A 12,225-nucleotide genomic window follows, 5' to 3' on the forward strand; every position below is an offset into this window, starting at 1 on the left:
GCCGGAAGCACGTACCCAAGAAGTCCTCTGGGGCATATGTCTAAGACGGCCATTCGGGATCTGCTGGTACCAGATAACCTCCGGTAAGCTTCGTGACAATAACCACATCAGATGAGCCTCCTTGCAAACTCGGGGTCGGATCGCCTTCGTCGATTACGTGAGGACGAAGCGGAAGGGAAAGTTTATCATCTGTTTTTTTTTTTACTTCTTCCAGTACACGAAGAAAATCCGCAGTTTTTACAAATATATCTAGGCAGTACAAATCTGCCGGGTTCAGCTAGTAGAATATAATCGCAATAAATCTTGAAAACATATTTTCTAATATAAAGACTTAAAGCATATTTTTTTCAACAAATTTGTTCTAGAATAGGTCTTGCAATCCTTATCGACGCCCAAGACGGCGCTTTTTAAACTTTTTAAGCGAACATGTTGGCAGTCACAGTCATTGCCTTTTGTAAATTTTTTAAGATAGTTACGTAATAAACAAGTTCTAAACATCATTACAATGTTAAGTGATACAAACTTATCATTCAATCCAATTATAGCGCAAGAACAGAAGGCTCACCTCGCGGAAATTTATAATCTTAAAAACGAATTGTTAGTCCGCAACACTGATGACTACTCACCAAAAAAAAGCTCAGAAATCGAACAAGTATGTATTTTAGCCATCACTGAATATTTCCTTCCTAAAAATCGCAATATCATAGCACAAGTACAGTCAAAAAAGTTGTCAAATTTAATTTTTTTTCTGGATATGTTATATAAAATTAGATAAAATTCTTGCATAATAGATTCATATATATAAAACTTCAACATATTTCAATTACTATCATTTCTATTTTGGGATGCATACATAAAGGTTTATATAAATTTATTAAATTCAATTGCATTTAGATAAAGAAACGATTGCGTAAAAATATAGAGGAGAAAGAAGAAACTATTCTAAATTTGCGGGAAAATTTGGAGACGCTTGGTGAAGAAAAATCCTTATTGAACGGAAAGGTGAGGAGAGTGCTTTACAAGATGTGTTGAGCCTTTCAATTGAACGAGTTAGTCATACATTACTGTTTATATATTTTCAGCTGAGCTACGCTGAGAAACAAGTTAATATATGTTTGGAGAGGATTAAAGAAATGGACTACGTTATAAACGATTTAAAATCTGAAGTAGAGGTATGTTGACATTACATTTAAAACAAGTTTTTGTGCCTTAAGCTGTTATATTTATTTCTAATTTATTTGCATCATATGAAATTATTATCATCGTTTTCATTTTTTTATAGCAAAATGAAATGTGGTAATTTAGTGCGATGTGGCCACTTGGATCATATTAGTGAACTCACAAATTCCTATTTGAACGGTGCACCCTACTCTATATTTCTGGCATTTGATTTATATATATAAATGTGTTGGTGCAACATGACCCCTTATCCAACTTCCATTTTACGAACCCACAATTTGAAAAACTTGGTTCACATTTAAATCGTACAACCATTACTTGATAGAACCCATTTGTTTTTTGATTGCAGTGTTGGTTAATTATAGCATTATTCCAATTTGGAGGAAACATTAATTTAAAAACATATGTTCCAATGAACACAACGATGACTGAGTAAAAGACAAATTCTATAATCTCGAAAGGAGCTGGTCCACAGTGAAAACACTGGGGGTCAGAGTTTCCACGACATGACTAACGAAACGAAAGCGGGTGTATAGACTTCGCTCGCAGCAAAAATATCGCAATCTCATCGACTTGCTTTCCTCACCGCAAAATCCACAAAAGAGCATGGACCTCTAGCTGGGTTGACGTTCAACGGATTTTTCATTTGCCTTATCTATGAAAAGATGACAGATTCAGCTGCGAGAACTATAGAGGAATATCGTTATTGCGTACATGTTGTAAAGTGCTATGAGATTTGATAGAAGGAAGGCTCGAATCCTTTTTAAAAAAATATTGTTAACGAATATCAGAGATGGTTTCAATTGGGAAAATCAACGGCGGTGATGTGTCACTTTCCAGCCACCAACAATTTTTAGTTTGGGTTCAATGAGATACACATATAAGATATCGATTAGACAGGCGTGTAGCCTTGGCATAATCGATGTAGTAATTAAAGTCCTTTAGTTGCCTGTACTACAACTACCGAGTCGATAACGAGTTGTTCTTTGCAACCTCTTGATCGGCAGTCTCGGTACTCCTCGGGCAGAATGCTGTTTCTCAAGGTACATTGACCCTTCCACTAATAATGAACGTTATGAATTTTTAGATGGTTGGCAGGCAAGTAATCGGTCTTGTGTTTGCGGGATCCTGAATCGCGCCACCGTTTTTGAGATAAGGTAGATAATCTCCGCGGGGAGGAAGGGTGGAAATTCCTTCGGCCGACTAATGGACTGAGTTGTAAGTGTATGCTGTTGAACTTTTTGTTCCAGAAATTCTGCGCCTGACCAGGGCCCCTCCAGTTCTTCGAGCCGTTTATGGCTTGTCGAACCTATTCTTCAGTAATATTCGAAAAATTCATGCGCGGCACAGTAGCATGGCGGATCCCTTCAGAGGTAATCCACTCAGCAATGCTAAGTGGGTAACCCCCAAAGCGCACTCTAATATTCTTTTGCTTCAGTCAGCGAAAATTGCATTGTCTGGACGCTCTGTTGGGATTCGTTGTGTGATCTGAAAAAGCTGCATTGATTGGTTCTTCGCCTACGTTACCTTCTGAACACGCCTGGAATGACTTTCGCCATAGCGTCACAACCGTTTCTGCTTCAATGTGTCCAGAATTTAATTATGGGTGTTTCGCCGGCGGCAGCATGCACTTAGTTCTTCACATGTCGAGACGAATCTGATTTATGTAAAGGATCTATTTCCGAAAATTCTATATACGCTCTTTGGAACCTTAGCTGATACTTTACCCGGCGGTAAAGTAGAGTGCTTCGGCAAATTGCTCACAGTGCATATTGTGGGGAACGCTCGAAATGTGCTTGCATAGCCATTGTTATTTCCCCAGTCCACTTCATCCGCGAACCTGCTGTATTGATCGCCACGCCATGCTCCTGGTCATCGCGGCCTTGTTTCCTTTTTTTCAGTTTTTGTTCGGGCATTTTACTGTGAGGTGGCGTGGTAGCTCCCTCAGCGGACAATTTGCAAGATCATAAGATTATTGCTCTTTCCCCACCTATCGCCTTCAGACTGAAGCTGTCTATTTCCTCTCTTTCCAATCCGGGCTTGGGGTTAGCTACGGGGGAGTTCTATTACTTTCTAATCTCGGCGAATGCCAGATTACACTTAATACTAGCACTAATCGGTGAATGCCAGATTACACTTAATACTAGCACTAAGTTCCAAGCATTTAGGCACTAACGATTGGTGGTGGCCGATGGTAGGTTAATGAGAGAATCCGTTGAGAACTCCTTGCAACATCGAGCACGTATGCAGAATAGTGTACTTCTGTATGATTTGAACCAGGCTGTGTGGGAGTCCCACAGCATCCAGAAAGGCCGATTTGGGTACAATACCTGAAGCTGTCAATATTATTGGAGCTACAACCTCCTCTAGACGTCAAATTTTTTTGATTTATCGAGTCAATGGCTCATAGTTCACCTTCTTCTCTTCGTATTTCCGTTCAATGTTGCTATTATGGGAGATAGCACGTCAACCACGCCCTTGCCTTCGATGTCATGAGGAAGGTTCATCCACTTCACGGGAGAATTTGAATGATGCAAAGTACCCTTCAGAAGACCGACTTGAACATGGGTTCCTTACAAAGTTACTAGGTACTTACAGAAGTCTGTCTCGGTCATGGCTTCGGTGTGGAGGTCACCAATGCTATATCCGGCATGTGACTCTTGACGACCTTTGCGGATGGCTTTGATTCGACACTTATCTAATCCAAATTCCATCCGAATATCAGGGCTAAACATGTCTGCTGTTCATTACTATTATTATTATGATATTTTCTTTTGATTGATATTTAAGAATTTTTCTTTTGCATTTTTTCAGAAAAGAGATTTGGCTATTCAATCGTTAACTGAAACAAAAAATGAATTAGAGTTATTCATAAGTGAGTCCCGATCATCATCGCAAGGCTGTCGAAACGATTTGAATATGTCCGCTGAATGCCTCGACGTATCGCTATCGCGAACAACGAACAGTTCAGCGAGCATACTCAGTAGTCCCGAGAATCTTGGTGTATCAGTCGTCGATATCAAATTACGTGAGAAGGAAATCGAAAACTCAACACTGTGTGAACAAATTGAACAAATGAAAGCAGACTCCTCGAAACTGACCACGCATGTTCGAGAATTGATCGGTCGCTACGTCGAAACATTTGATATTTGTAATGAGAATTCGGTTCTAGTTGATAATGCGGATTTGCCCCATACTTTTATGGTTTTCGAGAATTATGTCGAAAAGATGGTCATGTCTTATATCAAAACGAATGAACACTTGAAAACTGCAAAGGCGGAAAGTGCGGAAATGCAAGTGCAGAACGCATCATTGGTTAGGCAGGTTTCTGATCTTGAGCAACAGTTAGGCGTTTGTCGAAGGCAGGTTGAATCTCTGCAATCAGATAAACTCATCCTTGAGCAGAAGTATGAATTTTGCCTAGCACAGTGTCAAAAATATCAGGAAGATATCAATCGTTTGGATAAGAAACATTTAGACGTTCAGTTGAGTTTAACTGATCTTTATAACACGTATGAAAGTACGAAACAAACGTATGAGGAAAGGATGACAAAATTAACAACAGAGAAATCGATGATCGAATCTCAGTTAAAGACTTTGACTCACGATCTTGATAAACTTACGGAAGAAAAGTCGACTCTCGAGAAAGATAATGAAAACTTTGAAAAGAAAATATCTCAACTTATGGAAGACCTCGATGAAAAAGCGAAGAAAATTCATGAATTCGAAGAGATCAATGGAAATTTATTGGTCACGATTGGAACACATGTACAGGAAATTCGTCGACATGAAGAAAAGATCAATGATTTAGAGGAAAATGTGGTGAAATTTGAAAAGACCATTGAAATTTTGAACGAAGAGAAACATACATTGTTGAAAGAGACCAACGAGATGCGATCTAACCTCGACTTCGCCCAGAATTCCATTGAAAAACTGAAGACAGACTATGAACATGGACTGGAAACAAATACTCAGCTGAAAGATGAAAACACCAAATTAACTGAGTTAATTGGTGAAAAGGAAAAGGAACTTCAGAATCTAACCTCAAGCAAAAACGAACTGGACTCAAAGCTAGCAAATTCTACTGAAACTATTCAGGAATTAAACGCAACAGTTACTCATCTAAAGGAAAGTCGCGACCATTTCGAAGATGGCTATGAAAAAATGAAAGAAAATATTACACTGTTGAACGCACAACTTGCCGAGAAAAGCGAAACGATTGCAAAGAAGGAAAGTGATTACCAGAATTGCTATCAGGAGAAAGAAAATGAGCTGAAAAACATACGAAATGCGTATGATGCGAGTGTAGTAAATTATGATCTTAAAATTCAATCATTGGATAAGCAAATCCAGGATTTAACATTAGAACAGGAAAAACTGGGCTGTCAGATAACCAAAAAAGATACAGAAATCCAAAGTTTGAATTTAGATATTCAAAATCTGAGACAAGAGAACACTGCACTGACAGATCGATTTACAGCGGAAAAACAAGATTTAGAGCAGAAGAATACTGAGTTAATTTCAAGAAATTCTGAGATTGAAACCGAAATGATGTCGATTTTAAGCTTCTCCTTTAATAATGAAGCATGCAATAATGGCAGCGGTCAGGGAGATCAGATAAGCCCATCAGCAATCGAAAACCCGATGAAGTGTCTGAAGGAAAGGATTGCTACCCTCCTGGCATCTAATTCAGAACTAGAAAAATCGGGAGTAGAGCTTCGATCAGTTATTTCTGACCTTAACGATCAGATAATTGAAATCAAAAAATCTAGCGAAGATTTGAATGGCATCTGCAAAAGCTTTACGGAAGAAATAGGACAGTCAGAATCGAAGGTTAAATGCTTAGAGGCGGAGAAATCCTTGTTAGTGTCCAAAGTGGACGAATTGGACCTACTGTTGAAACAGAGCGAATTAAAAATCGTGGAAGAGCGGGCAAAATCTGATGCAATAATTAAGGAATTAGATGAAAAATGGAACAGTCTTAGCGAGGATAAAGTGGAACTTTTGGCTGAAAAGGCTTCACTTGAAGCTAGGCAAAAAGATTTAGTTTCAGAACTCGGAGAGCTACGAATAACTTTGACTGATCACGTGAACAATGAATCTGATTTGAAGGAAAAATTAATATTTTCTGAGAAACAGTTGACTGATTCGAATGGGGAGCGGCTTCAGCTGCAGAAATCGCTTGAGGAGAAAGTTTCGACAATCGATCATTTAAAACAGGAAAATAATACACTAAACGAACAGTTGTCGAAATTGCGGCAAGCTGTGTCTGATGATCAGTCTACAATAAATGATCTACAGCGTAAGGTCGCTGAGCTTATTGAACAGGTTAATGAGCTCAAAAACGCACATACTGAAATTAAAAATGTGAATAGAGAACTGGAATTATCTCTTGAGCAAAGCAAATTGGTAAAAAGGAATCTTGAAGAAGTGGAAGTTTCTCTGCAGGAAGCTTTGAAGGAAATTTCAGAATTGAACCAGTCGAAAGCAGTACTACAAGCAAACCAGAGGAATTTGGAGGAAGCAGCCATCGATCGCGAACTGAAAATGACTGAAATGCAAGAAGTCATCGTGGGGCATGAAAATAAAATTAAAGATTTAGAAGAGTCCATACTGCAAAAGGAAACCAATTTGAAGAGTAAAATATCAAATTTGGAGTTATCGCTATCAGAGAAAGAGAACGTCATAGAGCAGTGGCGTCAAATACTCCAATCTGCCGATGAAGAAAGCAAAGAACTGATTAAAAAACATTCTAATGCAGTAGACGCTCTTAATACTCGCATCCAGTCTTTGGAAAACGACAGGGCAGCTCTTGAAAGTACCAACAAGGCTTTACAAGATAATCTTGCTGAAATGGAGGAGTCTCTTAAGCATGCGCAATCTGTGAATGTGGAATTACTTTCGAAAGTCGATGAACTGAAATCGTCAAATCATGACAGTACACAACGCGAAACCGATTATATTAACCTTCAGCTCAAGTATGTTGCAACTTGCGCTGAGAAGGAGCGGTTGATGTGCTCCAAGCAGAAATTAGAGGAAAATTCTAATAAACTCAATAAACGTGTAGAAAAGCTTTCGATTAAATTGGGTGATCTTCAAGCTGACATGGATAAATTAGGAAAGGTCAATAAAGAAGCTTCAGCTGAAATAGAGACACTTCAAAAGGCTCTTCAGCAAAGTAAAGCACGTGGCGAAGAAAGGCAAAGTAAATTTGAGGCAACTGAACGAGATTTGAAGGAAGCTTATGAAGAAATATCAATTTTGCAGAGATTAAATGATAAAGAACTTGCGAAATGCGTTACTTTGGACAGAGAATTGGAGAAGCTCCGCAATCAGATAGCTCATGAGAAACCCACTTTAGAACGTGATTTAAAAGTTGCCAATGAAAAAGTTTCAAATTTGCAGACACTCTATAATGAGGAAGTAGCGAAAACAGTGAAAATCAATAATGAGCTGCAACAAACGCGTATTCTGCTAGAAAGTAAGGAGATGGAACTTAGAGATCAAACTTCGTTTTTGCGTGGAGTAAAATCTGATCTAGACAAGAAGCTGGAAACTATTACTAAAATCAATGCTGAGTTTGGAGAAATAAAGCATAAAAACGAAAGGCTCCAGGAAGAAAATAAGCTTCTAATAGGAAGAGTTCAACTGTTGAATTCAACAGAGGCTGAATTGGCTAAAACACAAAACTCTATTAAAATTTTGGAATCTGAAAATTCATCCTTAAAAGTGCGACTTGAAGAACTTTCGAATACTGAGGAGAATCTCAAGGAGGCGACATCCCATATTGACAATATAAAGCATGAACTTGAACTAAAGGTTGAAAAATTGTCCACCACATTGGAAAAAATGAGCATTTCTTTTGAAGCATCACAACGCGAAAATGAAACTCTGGAAAAGGAAAATTCTGAACTAAAGTCCAACATTAAAGCTCTGCATGAGATTGTGTGCCCAATCAATGTCAAAACTGAAGAAAAAACCGAGTTTGGGATTGAAGAGAGTATATCAGCTAAATACAACAGCATATTACAAAATATCAGTGAGCTTAAGGTTAATAAACAAAGTGTGGAAGAGGAACATTCGAAATTATCATCACAGTTTGAAGCTAGTCGTGAAGAAAATTCCCAACTAACTGATAAACTTTCAAAACTGTCGCTAAAGCTACAAATACTAGAAAAGCAGAACATTGAGTTAACAAAAGAAATTACAGATCTTCAAACTGCCTGCGATGCACTCCAATCCGAAAAGGAAGACCTGAAAAAGGAGAATTCTAATAGTAGAGCAGCATTATTGGAAATGGAGAGCCGACAAAATGAAATACTCCATGACCATCTTGTCTCCCAAACTGATCTCAAGGAACAGCTGCAACGCTATGAAAAGCAACTCGATGGACAAGCTGCTACAATCGGAGAACTTGAACAGCAATTAAATCAGTTAAAGGATGAAGATAAGACTAAAGCTCGCGACTTCGCATCAACGTCTCAACAATTGGACGATTTGGAGAAAAAGTGTCTAACTTTGGAACAACAAGTGGCACGCGAACAAGAGCAAAATGAAAAGTTTAAAAAGGATATTTCGATTTTTCAAGCCAAACTGTTCAAAAATCGCCAGATCACTGAGGAGAAGGAGAAGCAGTGGCAGGAAGAACGCAATAAACTCAAGGAGGAAATAAGAAAAGGAGAGGAACGTATTAAGGATAATCGCTTAGAACTCGAGGGGAAGCTGGAGAAGATGAAAAATAAAATGGTGAGTAATTTCTTTGGGCATATTTGTTTTTAATGCATGCTTGAGTTGCTTTGAATGTGGAAAATGAATGTTGTGAATGAACATTCTGTCCATTTCTTTTGACAGCAAGAATTTTCATTGATGGAGTAAAGAGTTGAAAGTTTGTTGAAAATGCGACATAAATTAATTGTCAGAATGTCCAAATGCCAAAGTATTGTTTAGACAATTTAAATTGATTTGATTGATTTTCAAGAGTCAATAACATTTCATCACATTACAAAACAAAACAATTAAACAGAACATAACATATTTTATTTTTACGTGTTGAGGGCTGTTAGAACAATAGTTTGCGAGTAGTACTTGAGCGAGTTGTCATAGACCTGAATTATAGTTCTTATTACTTTTCCGTTACCCTTTGATGGAGGAAAAGTGCAGTGGATAGGATTTTAGAAATGAATGAAAATCGGCCTAGAACGTATATTCATATATTAAAGCCTGTCCTATTGTCTGTCACACAAGTTTCAATGGGCGACTTGTGTATCGTCATTTTTGTTTTCAAGACTTTTTCAATATCAACACTCCAAATGATAAAACTTATGAAATGAAAAGATTGTTTTTTGATTAAGGACAACCCTATTGTGCTCATTTGCAGATATTGATATTTCGCCTCGGGAGCTAGTTGCTCCCTTCCTCAGTGCTTACAACCTTGTTTGTATCTGCAAATAAATACAGCAGGGTTGTCCCTAATCAAAAAATAATCTTTTCGTTTCATTGAAAAAGTTGACACTGGTAAAACTTAATAAATTCTGACCTAAAGGCGGTGATGAAAGTCATGCCACTATTGTTGCGAATTGTCCTTTGAATATCTTGAATTTTTGAGTTGTACATTTAGTATCTTAAGAGCTTATGCGCTGGGAAAGAAATGAATTACTATAATATAGAAATGAATAACTATAACTCTGGCAGGCTAATACGTGTCATATTAGCAGCAACTTCAGTCGCCATTGTTTTACTACAAACCCGGTCGACTAAATTTTTGGACAATATCGCGGGGAGGCTTTTCCAAATAGTGAGTGATATGTTAGCTACTTAAGATTTGTTATACGTTTTTGACAAAACTTAAGCTTCATGGGTAACCCACACATTTTCAGCCAGATTCATATTTGGTGTCTGTGCATGCCACTCCATCGTTGTGATACCATTTTCGTATTTTCATTGCCTGCGTAGTCAGCTGCAGCGCTTCCGGATCGTTAGCCTCTTGAATAATCCCTCCATTCGAATCTGTCCCAAAACACTTCTGATAAATTTTATTCGTTTTTTTCCGCGTAGAGAGTGCCAGTAAATATATAGAGGATACTAAACCCCTGTTTATTGAAACAATCCTAAACGTGTACCTTAACTGGATGTTTAACGTTGCGCTGCGTGTGTTTTTCTGCATATCGACCACCCTCGCTTGTATATATACGATATTTTAAAAAACAATTCGTTAATAAAAACTATGCACTTTCCGAAGATCGCGATCCATATTTTCTGGCGTCTATTACAACCGTTTTTCAAAAAGTGTATGGAGGGGCAAGGGGGAGGTGTGTACCCTCTTCAAGGTTTTAAAGGTGATGGCGTTTCAAATCAGGGATCTTCTGATATCATCATGGTGAAACTCTTCACCCACGAATGATTAGGCGATAGAAGCTCAGAAACACAAACCTCTGTCTCTCAGAACACAAGTTCGAGATGTGTTCTCGAAAAGGGATAATTTTGAGGAATCGAAACCATGCAGAAAAAAATGTTCAGAAATTCCGGACCTGTGAGTTGGGGGTTTAGAATACACTCTTCCTTGGCAAGAAGAAGAAAATTGAGGGCCTACCGAAACGTCCTCGACTACGGAATCAAGGGTCCTCAGAATGCTCGTTTCCTCCAACTCGAGCGAAAACTCCAACGATATAAGCTCGACATCCTGGACCTAAGCGAAGTGAGACGATGGGACTCTGGAAAGTACCCCTCTCCCCCTTGCGGCAACGTACTTTGCAGAGCCAACGCATTGTGACTTTTTGATCGTGATGGGTGATCTGCATGTCAAGATGTGTTTTAACAACACCTTGCCTGGGACATGGGATGAAAAAGCACGGTATAATGGTGGATTTCTGCAGCTTCCACCGCCTCATCATTGGTGGCACATTGCCCGAGCACAGAGCATGCCATAAAATCAGTTGGGTTTCAATTGACCGACACCTTACGAGTAATGAGAGTGACCACTTTGCGATCAGCAATAGACTTAGGAGTTATATCCTGGATGTGCGTAAGAAAAGAGACGCTGACTTTGGCCTCAAAAGGGATGGTCGCTTACGTGTTGCGTTCGCTAATACTACTAGCTGCGATCCCCCAGGTTCAACATCGACTGTCTGTATGATCGAACTTTTGCTCGACAGTAGGAGAGCTATCTTGCTGATTGGACGGCAGACATGGCACCGTTAAAAATGCTTCCTTCTCGGGTGCTCCCTAGATCGTTGGTCCCGTCCCGAAGAGGCGCTGACTGCGAAATCGAAGGAGTAGATCAATTAACGGAAGGGATTGAAGGCTCTATCGAGAGCTTCTAGAATGGCGAGCGTTACGCACTCGAGCTCCGATACCGGGCGAAATGGCGGAAAATTCAGCGTAGCATGCGGCGTGACAAAATGGAATTTGTTATTGCGCTGGTCAGGGAAGTGGAAGATGCCGCAGAACGCAATGATTTCAGAAGTTTATGCCACATCACAAAATAACTTGTATGTGGTCGCAAATTTTTCGATGCTCGTATGAATAATTCGGGAAGACTTTTTCCACGATAACGGATTTTTCACTTTCACTCATATGAGAGTTCGGAACCTTTCCCAGAGAGTAGAACAAGTGGGTGATCATTAAGGTGGCAAAGAAGGGCAGTGTGACAATTGGATGGGCATCTGCGTGATCTCTGTCGTTGCAAAGATAATGGTTAAAATAATCCTGGAGCGTGTCCAAAAATATCTCGAAAGCTTGACCGGCAGAGAGCAGGTTTGTTTCCGCCCCGGTTACACCTGTATTGACCACATCAACACTCTACGGATCATTGAAACAGTGCGCGGAGTTTAGATGTTCGCTTCACCTGCTTTTCATCGATTTCGACAGCGTGATCAGGGAGTGTATCTGACTTGCTCTTCGCAGGAGGAGAATTCCAGAAAAACTATTAGCTATTATCAGAGCCACATATGATGGTGCATACTGCACCGAGGTAAAATCTCAGAGGAATTTGAGGTCTAAATCGCAGTTCGCCAGGTTGGCATCTTGTCATCGATATTATTTCTTCTC

The 12,225-nt window shown here is 39.2% G+C and overlaps 1 protein-coding gene across 2 annotated transcripts in view; it reads left to right on the top strand.

The window, feature by feature from the left end:
* Positions 1 to 12,225, top strand: part of LOC119657748 (sporulation-specific protein 15-like) — a 34,655-nt gene that overhangs the window by 7,656 nt on the left and 14,774 nt on the right. For both annotated transcript variants that reach the window (XM_038064799.1, XM_038064800.1), the window contains exons 5-8: positions 546 to 652; positions 895 to 1,002; positions 1,083 to 1,172; positions 3,994 to 8,925. In XM_038064799.1, the coding sequence (XP_037920727.1) occupies positions 546 to 652; positions 895 to 1,002; positions 1,083 to 1,172; positions 3,994 to 8,925 (5,237 nt within the window). The remainder of the gene's footprint in view (positions 1 to 545; positions 653 to 894; positions 1,003 to 1,082; positions 1,173 to 3,993; positions 8,926 to 12,225) is intronic.

This window comes from Hermetia illucens, chromosome 5 (assembly GCF_905115235.1).
Source record: "Hermetia illucens chromosome 5, iHerIll2.2.curated.20191125, whole genome shotgun sequence".
In the NCBI taxonomy this organism is placed as follows: domain Eukaryota; kingdom Metazoa; phylum Arthropoda; class Insecta; order Diptera; family Stratiomyidae; genus Hermetia; species Hermetia illucens.